This window comes from Aotus nancymaae, unplaced genomic scaffold, assembly GCF_030222135.1.
Source record: "Aotus nancymaae isolate 86718 unplaced genomic scaffold, 86718_ANA_hifiasm-v0.15.2.pri h1tg000008l, whole genome shotgun sequence".
NCBI classification, from domain to species: Eukaryota; Metazoa; Chordata; class Mammalia; order Primates; family Aotidae; genus Aotus; species Aotus nancymaae.
In genome coordinates, this window is record NW_026988419.1 from 58,574,778 (window position 1) to 58,591,915 (window position 17,138).

Consider the following 17,138-nt stretch of genomic DNA (forward strand, 5'->3'; position numbering starts at 1 on the left):
TATGTGCCTGACACTATTCCAGTTGCTGGGGACAGACATAACAGTGAACAAAAACATTAGAAGTTGGGCATGGTGGTGCGTACTATAGTTCTAGCTACTCAAGAGGCTAAGACAGAAGGATCCCTTGAAGCTATGAGGTTTAGGCTACAGGGCACTGCGATCACATCTGTAAAGAGTCATTGTCCTCCAGCCTGGGCAACATAGCAAGACCTCAGCTCTAAAGAAAAATGTTTTAATAAAAATAAGAATCTCTGCCCTAATGGAGCTTTCATGATTGCTGGAGGAGAGGGACAGTAAACAAAATAAGTAATTTAAAAAATACATATCAAGCAACAAGTGGAGGGAACGCAGGTAAAGTGATAAGCAATTGGGGAGGGGGTATAATTTTAAATAAGGTAGTCAGAGAAAGCCTCAATGAGAAGGTAACATTTAAGTACAGATCTGAAAGAGTTAATAAAGCAAGTTATGTGCTCTATGGAGGTGAGCATTCCCTAGAGCAGGCAGAGGCAAGTCCAGTGCAAGTGAAAAGAGGGAGAGGAGAGAATAGTAAGAGAAGAGGTCTGAGGGATAATGCTGGAGGGATGAACTGGGAAGATGGAAATTTGGGTAGGTAGAGAGCCTTATGGGCCATTGTAAAGACTCTGAGATGTAAAGCCATCAGAGGATTTTGCACAAGGGGAAAGCATGATTTACAGAGAAACACCCTGTAGTGCAATCTGGCCTCCTACTTTTATCTCTACACTCCATACCAAACTGCTCACTAATATAAGCAGTGTCCTCTAAATCTGATGAATACTTCATTTTAAAAATTGTACTTAATCCCATTACTGACCTAACACTGATGACTGCTCCCTTCTTACTGAGACTCTTCTCGCTGATGTTTCCCTGGTTTTTCTCCAATCTCTGGAAACTCTTCTTTGGTTTTCACATTATCTTATTTTTCCATTTGACTTTTCAATGGAGTTCTCTAGGGACCATGCCACCTTCATTTCTTACTACTCACCCTAGGTGAGCTCATCTGTATCCACAACCCCAACTACCAATTACATAACAATGCCTCACAAAGCCATCTTCAGCTCATATTCCTCTGGGACAGCAGATCAGCGTTTCTGACTATCTATAAGATGATGTCCTCACACCCACGTCCCAAACGGAAATCAAGTCACTGAATGGTCTAGTCATATATAAAATAAGATCTCTGTTCTTGTTTTTGTTCTTTTTTTTTTTTTTTTTTTTTTTGAGACAGAGTTTCGCTCGTTACCCAGGCTGGAGTGCAATGGCGCGATCTCGGCTCACTGCAACCTCCGCCTCCTGGGTTCAGGCAATTCTCCTGCCTCAGCCTCCTGAGTAGCTGGGATTACAGGCACGCACCACAATGCCCAGCTAATTTTTTGTATTAGTAGAGACGGGGTTTCACCATGTTGACCAGGATGGTCTCGATCTCTTGACCTCGTGATCCACCCGCCTCGGCCTCCCAAAGTGCTGGGATTACAGGCGTGAGCCACCGCGCCCGGCTAGATCTCTGTTCTTAAAGACTACTCTCATAATAATTATAAAATCACAGTACTTTATTATACACATTATTAAAGCTTACCTGTGTGTTTCAGCTTCTTTTTCTTTCCTTATTTGTATAAGGCGCTTTTTTGCTTTGATAAATTTTCTAATCTTTTCATCTTCTTCCTCTTGCTGCTGCTGTTCTACAGCTTTGATTATATGTTTATCCTGCATATGTTCCTTGGGGGAAAACTGTATATTAACTTATCACAAAGAAAAATATCAACATATCAATAGCTAAGAAGAACCTGTCCTAATCCTCCCTCCAGAGGATTGTTTCTAGTTTCTTGTCCAGACTTTGCTTTTGTGTACATATAAGGAAATACAGATATGTATTCTAACAAAAATTTTACAAATAGGTTACTAGTATTTAAAACAAAAGGTAAAAATCTGTTCATGTTAGCATATGTTCTATGATCTCAGCTTGAGTTAGCCATCATAAAAACAGATGCCATTGAGCACAATAGCCTGGGTATATAGATATATTAGTATATTCTGTTATTTAAACAGGGTGTCTGTTACCCAGGCTGGAGTGCAGTGACATGATCACAGCTCATGATGAGGAGGAGGAGGAGGGGAAGGAGAAGGAGAAGAACAGAGGTAGGAAATAGAGTACTCTCTTTTGACCTTCATCTTTTCTTTTTTCTTGCTGCCCAGAATGTGGACATGAGGGCTGAAACTCCATTAGCTATTCAGGGCCATGAGGCAAACTTCAGAACAGATGCCGTGCATGTACAAAGAATAACAGAGTAGGCCGGGCATGGTGGCTCATGTCTGTAATCCCAGCACTTTGGGAGGCTGAAGCAGGCGGATTACCTGAGGTCAGGAATTCGAGAACAGCCTGGCCAACATGGTGAAACCCCACCTCTACTAAAAATACAAAAATTAGCCGGGCATAGTGGTGGGTGCCTGTAATCCCAGCTACTTGGGAGGCTGAGGCAGGGAGAATTGTTTGAACCCAGGAGGTGGAGGTTGCAGTGAGCTGAGATCACATCACTGCACTCCAGTCTGTGTGACAGAACAAGACTCCATCTCAAAAAAAAAAAAAAAAAAAAAAAGAGTAACAGAGTTAAAAAAAAAGAAAAAGAAAAAGGTGTCTTAGTCCTGTTAACTCGACAGCTGCCCTTACCAGACACCCCTCCACTTTAAACCTATATATTATTTTGGGTTTTCTATCATATGCATTTAAGTCTTAACTATGAGAAAAGATTCTTAAAAATTACAGCATTATTTCAAAAAGTCCAATATCTATCAGAGGGATTCTAGAACAAGAGAAAGACAAAATAGGAGGGGACAAAATTATCTAAGAACTAAAGCAATAAAAGTTCTTAGGATGAAAGAAATATGAGTTTCCAGAATAAAAGCATCTGAATGCCCAGAAAAATTAATGAAGGCACATTATTCAAGGCACGTCATTGTAAAATTTTAAAGCACCAGAGATAAAGAGAGGATCCTAAAACCATTCAGAGACAGAGAGAAAGAAGAAAAAGAAAAAAAAATGGCTGGGGGTGGTGGCTCACGCCTGTAATCCCAACACTTTGGGAGGCCAAGGTGGATGGATCACTTGAGGCCAGAAGTTCAAGACCAGCCTGGCCAACATGGCAAAACCCTGTCTCTACTAAAAATACAAAAATTAGCCAGAAATGGTGACACACACCTGTAATCCCAGCTACTGGGGAGGCTGAGGCACAAGAAGTGCTTAAGCCTGGCAGGCAGAGGTTGCAGCAGTGAGCCAACATCATTGCCACTGCTCTCCAGCCAGGGAGGCAGGGTGAAACTATCTCAAAACAAAACAACAAAAAAAGAAAAGCAAAAATGATTACATATATTAGATGAAGATCATCAATGGCATCATGCTTTTCAATAGCAATTCTGGATGCCAGAGGAATATAAAACGATGAATACAAAATTCTGAATTCTGAACCCAGAATTCTCTAACCAGTCAAATTATATAAATCATGCATGACTTTAAAAGATAAGCTTTTCATACTATCATACTGATCCTTAAAAAATAATAATTAAGAAGATAAGCTTTTCAGATAATTCAAAAAATTTACCTCCCATACATCCTTTCTTAAGGAAGCTACTCAAAGATGTATTTTATCAAGATGAGGGAGTAAAACAAGAAAGAAAAAGACATAAGATTCAGGAAATGGGAGATCTATCCCTAGAAAGTAATATTCTATGCATACATCACAGTTTTTAATGTTACCAAAGGTTAAACACATAACATACATCCTTACAAAAAAAGTGAAAATGCAAAATTAAAACTTTAAACAAAAGTCTTACTAATTAAAAAAAAAAAAAAGCTTGTGTTGGCTACCATTTGTACAATACATTTAATTTAAATGTTTTCATTTTGGCAGCACATGAAAAAAGTGATAGTAGAAAAGAATGTCTTTGGGGGTTTTCAAATAGCAGAATAGGCAGTTTTGCCATGTAGGAGAAGCAGTATTAAATGTTAGTTTCCCCAAAATTCACATCTGAAAATGTTTAGTTAAAAGTCACAGAATTTTTTGCAGTAGAGACCCCAATGCATAATTAGCCACTGTAGGTGACCTGTTTGAAAGGACGATATCTCTTTAGAGTATAACTTTACTCATACGGACATAGAAAAGAAGTCTTAAGAATATGAACATGATCTTAAAGGAGGCAAGAGGAACAGGGGAAGACATAAAAGCAAGAAAAATGACATGCTAACTGCAATCACTAAAATACTATATTCTCAGTCCGTGCAGAACACTGTCTTCTGTCTACAACAGGTGCTTATTCCAGAACTGTTATTGCAGCATGGATTTAATTTGCTTGTAGTCTCATCATTCAAATGTTTTATTGTGTACTGGAGAGCATTTAGAAGATATTCTACACTATTAGGAAGTTGGTCCTTAAGAACTTTGATACACACCAGTTGTGATAGCTCACACCTATAATACCAGCACTATGGGAGGCCAAGACGGGAGGACTACTTGAGCTCAGGAGTTTGAGACCATCCTACACCACATACCCCATTAGCCAGGCATAGTGGTGTACACCTAGTCCCATCTACTCAGGATGCTAAGGTAGGAGAATCGCTTAAGCCTGGGAAGTCAAGCCTTCAGTGAGCCACGATTGTGCCACTGTACTCCAGCCTGGGCAACAGAGCAAGATCCTATCTCAAAAAATAAAATAAGTAAAAAATCAGGAAGGTATGTTACTTTTGTCTACCAAATTAGGCTAAAAAAAAAAAAACTTTGATACAACCTTTTATATCAAGTTTGGAAGTTTTGGCAAATGCTCCTACTGTCATAGAGTATTATAATAGCTGCTGTATTAGTCCATTCTCAACTTGCTATCAAGAACTACCTGAGACTGGGTAATTTATGAAGAAAACAGGTTTAACTGTCTCACAGTTCCACAGGCTGTATAGGAAATATGACTGGGAGGCCTCAGGAAACTTATGATCATGGCATAAGGTGAAAGGAAGTAAGCAGTCTTTACATGATGGCAAGACAGAGAGCATGAAGAGGGAAGTGCTACACACTTTTAAACAATCAAATCTCATGAGAATTCACTTATGAGACTGCACTAGGAAGATGGTGTTAAACCATTAGAAACCATCCCCCATGATCTAATCACTTCCCACTAGGCCCCACCTCTAACATTCAGGATCACAATTCAACAAGGGATTTGGGTGGCGACACAGAGCCAAACCGTGTTGTTCTGCCCAACCCTTCCCGAATCCCATGTCCTTCTCACATTTCAAAACCAATCATCCCTTTCCAACAGTCCCCAAAAGTCTTAACTCATTCCAGCGTTAACTCAAAAATCTAACTCCAAAGTCTCATCTGAGACAAGCAAATCCCTCCCACTTGAGGCCACAAAATCAAAAACAAGTTAGTTAATTTCAAGATGCAATGGGGATACAGGCATTAGGTAAATGTTCCTGTTTCAAAAGGGAGAAACTGGCCAAAACAAAGGGCCTACAGGCTCCATGCAAGTCCGAAACCCAGCAGGGCAGTTATTAAATTTTAAAGTTCCTAAATTATTTTCTTTGACTCCATGTCTCATATCCAGGGCATGCTGATGCAAGGGGTGGGCTCCCATGGCCTTGGGCAGTTCCACCCCTGTGGCTCCGCAGGGTGCAGCCCCGTTGACTGCTTTTATGGACTAGTGTTGAGTGCCTGAGGCTTTTCCAGGTGCACAGTGCAAGATGTTGCTACGTCTACCATTCTGGGGTCTGCAGGACAGTGGCTAACATGGTTTGGCTCTGTGTCCCCATCCAACTTCTCTCAAATTGTACTCCCACGATTCACACATGTTCTGGGAGGGACCCGGTGGGAGATAATTGAATCATGGGGGCAGTTTCCTCCTTACTGGTCCCATGATAATGAATAAGTATCACAAGATCTGATGGTTTTATAAAGAGGCGTTCTCCTGCACAAGCTCTCTCTCTGCCTGCTGCCATCCATGTAAGATCTGACTTGTTCCTCCTTGCCTTTCACCATGATTGTGAGGCTTACCCAGTCATGTGGAGCTATAAATCCAATTAAACCTCTTTCTTTTGTAAATTGTCCAGTCTTGGGTATGTCTTTATCAGCAGCATGAAAATTGACTAATACAGTAAATTGGTACCAGTAGAGTAGGGTGTTGTTGAAAAGATACCTGAAAATATGGAAGTGACTTTGGAACTGGGTAACAGGCAGAGGTTGGAACAGTTTGCAGGGCTCAGAACAAGACAAGAAAATGTGGGAAAGTTGGAACTTCCTAGATACTTGTTGAATGGCTTTGACCAAAAGCCTGGTAGCGATATGGACAATAAGGTCCAGGCTGAGATAGTCTCAGATGGAGATGAGGAACTTGTTGTGAACTGGAGAAAAGGTAACTCTTCTTATGTTTTAGCAAAGAGACTGGTGGCATTTTGCCCCCTCCTAGAGATTTGTGGAACTCTGAATTTGAGAGAGATGATTTAGGGTATCTGGCAGAAAAAATTTCTAAGCAGCAAAGCATTCAAGAGGTGACTTGGGTGCTGTTAAAAACATTCCTGCTCTGTATCTCTAAAGCAGGGACTCAGGCTGTCAGTCTCTTTACTAAAGCATAGTAAGAGTAACCTTTACTCCAGTTCCCAGTAAGTTCCTCATCTGCATCTAATACCACCTTAACCTGTACTTCATTGTCCATATTACTATCAGCATTTTGGTCACAATCATTCAACAAGTCTCTAAGAAGTTCCAAACTTTCTCTCATCTTCCTGTCTTCTTCTGAGCCCTCCAATGTTTCAACCTCTGTCTCTTAGACCAGTTCCAAAGTTGCTTCCACATTTTCAGGTATCTTTATAGCAATGCCCCACTCCCAGTACCAATTTTCTGTACTGGTCCGTTCTCAAACTGCTATGAAGAACTACCTGAGACTGGGTAATTTATAAAGAAAAGAGGTTTAATTGACTCACAGTCCCACAGGCTGTATAGAAAGCATGGCTGAGGAGGGCTCAGGAAACTTACAATCATGGTAGATGGCAAAGGGGAGGCAAGGCACATCTTCACATGACAGCAGGAGAGTGAAGGGGAAGGTGCTACACATTTTTAAACAACCAGATCTCATGAGAACTCACTCAGTATCATAAGAACAGCAAGGAGGAAATCCAATCCCCCTTGATCCAATCACATCCCACCAGGTCCCTCTCCAAACACTGGGAATTACAATTTGACATGAGATTTGGGTAGGGAAACAGCCAAACTATATCGACCTCTTAGCCATTTGTATGTCTTCTTTTGAGAAATGTCTATTCATATCTTTGCCCATTTTAAAATCAGATTATTAGAGGTTTTTTTTTTTCTATTGAGTTGTTTGAACTCCTTATATATTCTGATTATTAATCTCTTGTTAGATGGATAATTTGCAAATACTGTCTCCCATTCTGTGGGTTGTCTCTTCACTATTTTGTTTCTTTTGCTGTGCAGAAGCTTTTTAACTTGATATGATCCCATTTGTCCCTTTTTGCTTTAGTTGTCTGTGCTTATAGGGTATTACTCAAGAAATCTTTGCCCAGTCCAATGTCCTAAACAGTTTCTTCAAGGTTTTCTTCACAAATTCAACAAGGGATTTGGGTGGTGACTGTTTTCTTCACAATTCAACAAAGGATTTTAGTTTCATAGTTTGGGCTCTTAGATTTAAATCTTTAATCCACTTTGATTTGATTTTTAAATATATATATAGAGAGGTGGGGTCTTGCTATGTTGCCCAGGCTGGTCTCAAATTCCTGGCCTCCCGTGATCCTCCTGCCTTGGCCTCCCAACATGCTGGAATTACAGGTGTGAGCCACTGTGCCTAGCCTAATTTGATTTTTGTATATGGTGACAGCGGTCTAGTTTCATTCTTCTGCATATGGATACCCAGTGTTCCCAGCACCATTTATTGAAGAGACTGTCTTTTCCTCTATGTATGTTCTTGGCACCTTTGTCAAAAATGAGTTCACTGTAGGTGGTCGGGGATGGCTGCTCATACCTGTAATCCCAGCACTTTGGGAGGCCGAGGCAGATGGATCACTTGAGGTAGGAGTTTGAGACCAGACATGGCCAATATGGTGAAACTCCATCTCTACTGAAAAACACAAAAATTAGCTGGGCATTGTGGTGAGTGCCTTATTCCCAGTTACTTGGGAGGCTGAGACAGGAGAATCACAAGAACTTGGGAAGCAGAGGTTGCAGTAAGCCAAGATCATGCCCCTGGACTCTAGACTGGGCAACAGAGCAACACTCCATCTCAAAAACAATTTTATAATAAATAAACACTTAAAAATAAGAAAATGAGTTCACTGGAGGTGTGTAAATTTGTTTCTGGGTTCTGTATTCTCATTCCATTGGTCTATGTATCTTTTTTCATGCTGGTACCATGCTGTTTTGGTTACTATGTCTCTGTAGTACAATTTGAAGTCACGCAATTTGGTTCCTCCAGTTTCATTCTTTTGCTCAGGATAGTTTTAGGTATTCTGGGTCTTTTGTGGTTCCATATAAACTTTAGGATTGTTTTTTCTATTTCTGTGAAAAATGTCATTGGTATTTTGACAGGAATTACATTTACTCTGTAGTTTGCTTTGAGTAGTATGGACATTTTAACAGTACTGATTCTTCCAACCCACGAACATGGAATATCTTTCCATTTTTTGTGTCTTTTTCAATTTCTTGCATCAGTGTTTTATAGTTTTCATGATAGAGATCTTTCACTTCTTTGATTAATTCCTAGGTATTTTATTTCATATGTAGCTTTGTAAATGGGATTACTTTCTTGATTTCTTTTTCAGATTGTTTTCTGTTGGCATTTTTATGTGCTGATTTTGTGTCCTGCAACTTACTGAATTTGTTAATCAGTTCTAATACTTTTTCGGCACTGTCTTTAGGGCCTTTCAAATAGAAGATCATATCATCTGCAAACAGGGATAATTTGACTTCTTTCTTTTTATTTTGGATGCCCTTTGCTTCATCCTCTTGTCTGATTGCTCTAGCTAGGACTTTCAGTACACTGTTGAATAACAGTGGTGACACTGGACATCTTTGTTGTGTTCCAAAAAGGAAAGGCTTTCAAATTTTCCCCATTCAGCATGATTCTAGCTGTGGGTCTGTCATATATGGCTTTAATTATGTTGAAGTACGTTCCTTCTATCCTGTTTTTTGACGAGTTTTATCATGAAGAGCTACTGAATTTTATCAAATGCTTTTTCAGCATCAATTGAAATGATCATATGGTTTTTGTCTTTTATTCTGTTTATAGATCACATTAATTGATTTACATATGTTGAACCATCTTTGCATCCCAGGGATAAATCCCACTTGGTCATGATGAATGATCTTTCTTATGTATTGTTGAATTCAGTTTGCTAGTATTTATTTATTTATTTATTTATTTTTAAGACGGGGTTTCACCATGTTGGTCAGGCTGGTCTTGAACTCCTGACCTCAGGTGATCCACCCGCCTTGGCCTCCAAAGTGCTTGGATTACAGGCGTGAGCCACCACGCCCGGCTTTGCTAGTATTTTGTTAAGGATTTTTCATCAACATTCATCAGAGATACTGGCCTGTAGTTTTCTTTTTTTGATGTGTCTTTGTCTGGTTTTGGTATCAAGGTAATACAGGCATCACAGAATGAGTGTGAAAGTATTCCTTCCTCCTCTATTTTTCACAGTAGTCTGAGTACGATTGGTATTAGTTTTCCTTTGCAGGTTTGCTAGAATTCAGTAATGAAGCCATTGGGTCCCAGGCTTTTCTTTAACTGGGAAACTTTTTATTACGGCTTCAATCTCATCCCTTGTTATTGGTCTGTTCAGATTTTGGATATTTTCATGGTTCAATCTTGGTAGGCTGTATGTGTCTAGAAACTTATCTATGTATTCTAGGTTATTCAATTTATTGACATATAGTTGCTCATAGTAGCCTCTAATGATCCTTTGAATTTCTGCAGCATCAGTTGTAATGTCTCTTTTCATCTCTGAGTTTTTTTATTTAGATCTTCTCCTTTTTTCTTAATCTCACTAGAGGGTTGTAAATTTTCTTTATCTTTTCAAAAAATCAACTTTTCAGGCTAGGCACAGTGGCTCACACCTGTAATTCCAGCACTTTGGGAGGCTGAGGGAGGAGAATCACGAGGTCAGGAGCTCGAGACCAGCCTGGCCAACATGGTAAAACCCTGTCTCTACTAAAAAAAAATAAAACTTAGCCAAGTGTGGTGGTGCATGCCTGTAATCCCAGCTACTTACGAAGCTGAGGCAGAAGATCGCTTGAACCCAGGAGGCAGCGATTGCAGTGAGCGGAGATCGCACCAATGCACTCCAGCCTGGGCAACAAAGCAAGACTCTGTTTCGAAAAAAAAAACAAACAACAACAACAAAAAAATAAACGGGGCTGGGCACCAGTGGCTCACCCCTGTAATCCCAGCACTTTGGGAGGCCAAGTCAGGTGGATCACCTGAGGTCAGGAGTTCAAGACCAGCCTGGCCAACACAGTGAAACCCTGTCTACTAAAAATACAAAAAATTAGCTGCGTGTGGTGGCATAAGCCTGTAATCCCAGCAACTTGGAAGGCTGAGGCAAGAGAGTTGCTTGAACTGGGGAGGCGGAGGTTGCAGTAACCAAGATCACACTACTGCACTCCAGCCTGGGCCACAAGAGCGAAAAGATGCCTCAATAAGTTGTTTATTTGATTTATTTATTTTATTTTTTTGAGACAGAGTCTTGCTCTGTCATCCAGGCTGGAGTGCAGTGGCGCGATCTTGGCTCACTGAAACCTCCACTTCCTGGCTCAAGCAATCCTCCAGCCTCAGCCCCCGGAGTAGCTGGGACCATGCTTGGCTAATTTTTGTACTTTGTCTGGCCTGACAGTACATTATTAATCCTCATACAACTCAATGTTCTTCTATAATGGGTGAAATAATTCTGTAAAGCAGGATTTGTCATCCTGAGTTCATCAAACCAGAATGTGAAATGAAGAATTTCTGCAAACTCTTTAGCAAAAGCCTGTTCATGTGCTAGATGCTGGGTGGGAGAATATGGGTTACTTGTCAAGGCTCCTTGAAGACCTTTTAATGCTGCTTCTAACCACTGAGAACATCCATACAATTTCTTTAATTTGTCTGCCAGTGGAAGAAATGCACTCTATGCCTTCTCTTGCAACTTTTCGTCTGCTGGCTGCTGGATTGCTTCTTGTATTTCATGGTCAGCTCCTCTGTATGACTGTAAGTCCTCCAAGATGCCATTTGCATCTTTCAATACTACATTCACCTAATTATAAATTTCCTTCTCAGACTCTATAGGCTACGCATTTTCAGGCACTACTTGTAATTCTATCCTTATCCTCTTGTCCTCCTCTTGAGCCTTCAGGCACTCTCAGCCTCTCTCCTCTGCCCTCCAGGAGCTGAGCTGCACAAGGTGGCTCCTCAGTAGTGCTAGGGAAAGCCCCAGCCTGGAACTAGGGAGCAGTGGCACTAGGACTAGGAGACCCTCCAGACATGCCCCTGTCGTGAACTGCGACAAAAATATTACCATTTGTGGAGCCCATAATAATGGCACAATAGACACCAAATATAAATCACCCCATTCATTCTTCATAACTCTTAAGAAAATAAATTCATTTTTTAAAAATCACATTTTCTCTTTTCTCTTTCTTGTTCATGCATGAGAGCACATGTACATAAAACCACAGCAAATATAGCTATCACAAAAGTATGCATTCCCTAAGAATCCCAACTTAATAGCAACTTGGGAGTAGATCTTCTACTCTACCATTTTTTATTATCAAAAGTTAGGCATTTGCAGGCACAGAAAGACAAATGTATTATGTTCTCACTCATTATGTGGGAACTAAAAAATGATCTAATGAAGGCAGGAACTAGAATGACAGTTATTCTATCAGAAGCTGGTAAGGATGTATGAACTTACAGTTAGACATAAGGAATAATTTCTAGTGTTTGATAGCATAGTGGGGGGACTATAGTTAACAATACATTGCACGTTTCAAAATAACTAGAAGATTTGAAATGTTCCCAACAGAAAGTAATGATAAATGTTGAAGATGACTGATAACTTAAATTCCCTTACTTGATCATTACATAATGTATGCATCTATCAAAATACCACGTGTATTCCATAAATATGTACAAATATAATGTATCAATTTTAAAAGTTAGGCATTTGACTTTGAACCTTTTTGGAAATTTTGCATTTTGAACTTACAAGAAATCGTCTCTTGCTTTCATGTATCTCTTCTTTTTTCTTTTCTAGTTTTTTTCTCATTTCGATTTCATATAGTGCATTCTGTCGCTTTATTTCCTCAGCATCTTTTTCTTCATGTTTTTTCCTTCTTTCCTCTTCTTCCTCATGTTCTTTTATTCTAAAGCAAAAACATAATTATAATTGAGAACAAAGCAGAAAAATAGGTTATATTTTTAAGAAATGAATTCAATTCTAACCTCAAATGATTTGAAGCTGCAAGGACGAACTTGTGAATTTCTTTGGGGGGAAAGAACAGACATGAAATAGTAGTAATAGTAAACTAATCCAATCTTGGTTAACCTAGAACTGGCAATACTTCCCTTTCCTCAAAATTTATTTCATTATTCACCCAAGTAAGTGTTCTTTTCCTTTAGAAAGAACCAGTTAATGGGATGACAGTAAGAAGAAATGGTGACATTGTTTTACAGAAAGGCTCCTAATCCCTAGTGCTTCCCAACTTCAGCCCTAGATGATGCTACATAAACAGTGTGCCTAGCCTCTCAAGCAATGGGGTTTGATGGAATGAGAGGAAGAAAGGTCTCCTTACCACTTGGGTTGTAATGCTTTCTCTAGCCAATACTGACTAGCTGATGATTTCTTCCGAGTGATGAGCCTTCCTGGCTCTTTCAGAACTTATGTGTGAGTTCTTCAGAGATCCCTGAGGGTCCTCCTCACTGCAGAGTCCTGATCTGGGCAATTTAGCTCCTGCTGCATCTCTTCAACGTGTCCATAAACCCCACCACCGTCACTAGCAGGAGCTCCCACTATCAGTTTATTACAGACTCCAGGTCTCAAAGGCCCCTCATCCGGCAGCCCAACCTCTGCATACTGGTAAGACAGCACAAGTCCAAGTTGTCTGCTTGCCCATAGAAAACTCATGCATCCTTGTTAGCCAATCAACAAGTATACAGGCTTTCTCACTACTCTATCTGCCCTCTCTCTTGCTCTTCTTTTTTTTCCCTGAACAGGTAGGCATAGTGTAGATCGACAACCCACCTAAATAGATGAATGACTAAGAAATAAACCTTTTTTTCTTTAAAAAAAAAAACAAAACTTTTTTCTATAGAAATTGGCTCTTGCTATGTTGCCCGACTGGTCTCAAACTCCTGGTCTGAAGCAATTTTCCCGCCTCAGCCTCCCGAAGCATTGAGATTACAGGCCTTAGCCAATGTGCCCAGCCAACCTTTCTTTCACATGCACCCAACTGAGAAAACATTTTCTTTACTGGAGTCTCCTCACTTAGCTTCAGGGAAGGGAAAATTTCCTTCCCCTATGCCATGGAGGACTATACAGTTAAGTGAGCCAACAAGTTCACTTTGTTACTGTTAAGCCAATCCAAGACAGGAGATTCCTACTTGATTCATCTGTGCAGAATAATAAGCTTTAGAGTCAGAGTCACTCTCTTTAGGAGGATGTAAGAAAAAGGTCACTGTTGGCCAATGCTAAACAAGGTTTATCATTGCCCTAAAAAAACCTCAAGTTTCCAAAATTTCGTTAGAACTATTTAATATTTTATAACTATTTAATATTTTATATCTACCGATCTCCTAGAAGCAAACTCACAAGTCAACAGTCAAGATTTGAAGAACATGGCCTGGTGTGGTGGCTCATGCCTATAATCCCAGCACTTTGGGAGGCCAAGGCAGGCAAATCACCTGAGGTCAGGAGTTCAAGACTAGCCTGGCCAACACAATGAAACCCCATCTCTACTAAAAAAAAAAAAAAAAAAAAAAAAATTAGCTGGACATGCTGGTGCCCACCTGTAGTCTCAGCTACTCGGGAGGTTGAGGCAGGAAATCACTTGAACCTGGGTGGCAGAAGTTGCAGTGAGCCAAGATCACACCACTGCACTCTGGCCTGGGTGAGAGCGAGACTCTGTCTCAAAAAAAAAAAAGATTTGAAGAATATTATAAGAAGAGATTTATTCAATTCTAAGAATAGAAGATTTTTAAGTTTTTAAATTGCTACTTTAAGGGAAAACAACAAGATACTTTTAAAAATTTCAACTTTAATGTTACTTAACAAATCTGGAAATCACTAAGATTATAACTATGCATCCATTGAATAATTCATCATTTCAGCAAAAAATTTACCTATTCTGAGAATAACAAAATTGTCTCTAAAGTCACTTAAAAGATAATATATTGCCAGTGACTTACATAATTCACAATAATTAAAAATTTAATTAGCTGTCAAAAGAGTCTTTTTCCTTAGTTTGAGTAGTTTGAATAGACTTCTCATCTATCTGCCATTAATTTGGCTTAATGCAAAGTTAACTTGTTGAAGTAAATTTGAGATCCTCCAGTTCAAAGAAGAAATACATACATTCATATTGTTACTTCCAACTCCCATTCCCAACGCAGATGTCAGCAACCAACACAGAACTCTTTCCTGCTGATTCCTGGTCCTTCGCAACCAATGCATCGGCAATCAGAGTCGAATATGTCAATGCCTTGCTATCCTTGAGTGAGCTCCTTGCTATCCTTGATTCACATTCTGAAGGTTCCAAATCTGTATTTATCTAGCACAGATCTGATTCTTGGGCTTATATAGATGTTGTACAGTTCTCCTGTAAAAGCAAGAAAGACCACTGCCCCAAATTTGGTTCAGATGTCTAAGATGATGACACTACATCCCCAGAAAACTTGGTAGAAAGTATTACTCACATGAGGGACTCCCGGGAAGAGCTGAGCAGGCATAAGTAGGTCTTGATTGCCTTGGACAGAGCAGAGGGAGTGGGTTTGGGCCTTTATTATGGCTAAGAGGTGGGACTGAGGAAAAGTTTTTGAGCATGGGGGATTTAAATTAAGCACTGGTGCCAAAAGAGAAGAGTTCTAGGAGCCTTCTTATCAGCCTGTACAGATATAGGGCCAAGAAGGAAGTGAGGGTGAAGCCTAAAAAAAAGGACAGTAAACAGACATCTCAAGTGAGCTCTCTCTCTCTCTATTACAACAGACAACTTTGCTTCTTTCATTTTTAAAAACTTTTTTTTGGCCGGGCGCGGTGGCTCAAGCCTGTAATCCCAGCACTTTGGGAGGCCGAGGCGGGTGGATCACGAGGTCAAGAGATCGAGACCATCCTGGTCAACATGGTGAAACCCCGTCTCTACTAATACAAAAAATTAGCTGGGCACGGTGGCGCGTGCCTGTAATCCCAGCTACTCAGGAGGCTGAGGCAGGAGAATTGCCTGAACCCAGGAGGCGGAGGTTGCAGTGAGCCGAGATCGCGCCATTGCACTCCAGCCTGGGTAACAAGAGCGAAACTCCATCTCAAAAAAAAAAAAAAAAAAAAAAAACTTTTTTTTGAGACAGGGTTTCACTCTCTCATCCAGGCTGGAGTGTAGTGGTACAATCATAGCTCACTGCAACCTCAAACCCCTGGGTTCAAGTGATCCTTCTGCCTCAGCCTCCCATGTATCTGCAACTGCAGATATGCGCCACCACACCCAACTAATTCCAGCAAATTTTTTTTTTTAAAGATGCAGTTGTTGTAGGGGAAGGATGGGCTATTGATATGGGGTAAAAGAATTTGCCAAAACAATTGTAGATAAAGAAAAGCAGATTTATTAGAGAAAGTATAAAAATACATTGCCAGGGAGGCAGTGAGCAGCCTGAAAGAAAGAGGCTGACTTCAAGGAAACAAGGCTTGCTAGAGATTTTATAGGATACTGTTTATACTATATGCTAAGGAGGGCTTTGTGCAGTAATGATAACACCAAGGTTGCAGTGAGCTTACTTGTAGATGGCTGGTGGAAGTTGGGCACAGGAAGATTGTAAATTATTTGTACAGAAGGGCTATGTGTCCTGGACCAGGAAGAAAGGCAGATTTGTAGCTTATCTGCATCGTCTTTTTGCTTTTTCTTGCTCCCACCAGTCAAACTCCTTTTCCCTAATTAGGACTCCATAGGAGTCTCACCATGTTACCCAGGATGGTCTCTGAACTCCTAGGCTCAAGTGATCCTTCCCACTCAGCCTCCCAAACTGCTAGGATGATAGGCATGAGCTACCATGCCAGGCCTACCTTGATTCTTATAGAGACAACCCACTAGGCATCATCACCTGGCTATTACATAGCTACTTTACATTCTCTGTGTCTAAAACCAAATTCATCATCCTCCTCTTCTAAACTGATTCTTTTGGTCTCTTTTCTTTATTTTGGTGAACAGTACCATCATCTTTTCAGTTACATATGGTAGGGACTTAAGAATTATACCTAACTCTTCTCTAATCCTTAGACCTCTCATTCATTTACCTAGTATTTATTGAATTTCTACTACAGTGAATAAACAGACATGGCTCACTCAAGAAGCTCACAGTCTAGTGAAGGAGACAAACAAAAACAAGCTAACAAGTAAAGTACAGGCATACCTCAGAGATATTGGGTATGGTTCCAAACTACTGCAATAAAATAAATATCTCAATAAAGTAGGTCATTCAAATGTTTTGGTTTCCCATTGCATATAAAAGTTATGTTTACACTCTACTATAGTCTATTAAGTATACAATAGCGTCATGTCTAAAAAATGTATATACCTTAATTAAAAAATACTTCATTGCTAAAACATGCTAACAACCATCTCAGCCTTAGGAAAGTCGGAATCTTTCTGGTGGTGGAGGGTCTTGCCTTGACATTGATGGCCGCTGACTGAACAGGTGAAGTTTGCCATATTGACTGACTCTTCATGAAAGATTTCTCTGTAGTATCTAATGCTGTTTGATGGCATTTAACCCACAGTAAGACTTCTTTGTAAATTAGAGTCAATCCTCTCAACCTGCTGTTGCTTTATCAATGAAGTTTATGTAAAATCCTAAATCCTTTGCTGCCATTTGAATGGCCTTTACAGCATCTC

General features: G+C 40.1%; 1 protein-coding gene across 5 annotated transcripts in view; it reads right to left on the bottom strand.

Annotated features, from left to right (window-relative positions):
• Positions 1-17,138, bottom strand: part of CFAP210 (cilia and flagella associated protein 210) — a 45,234-nt gene that overhangs the window by 7,466 nt on the left and 20,630 nt on the right. For 2 of the 5 annotated variants that reach the window (XM_012468561.3, XM_012468559.3), the window contains 2 exons: positions 12,251-12,407; positions 1,595-1,734 (listed from right to left, as the gene is read on the bottom strand). In XM_012468561.3, the coding sequence (XP_012323984.2) occupies positions 1,595-1,734; positions 12,251-12,407 (297 nt within the window). Of the gene's footprint in view, positions 1-1,594; positions 1,747-12,250; positions 12,408-17,138 lie in introns of all 5 variants that reach the window. The other 3 variants (XM_012468560.3, XM_012468558.3, XM_064373355.1) reach the window with 2 other exon arrangements.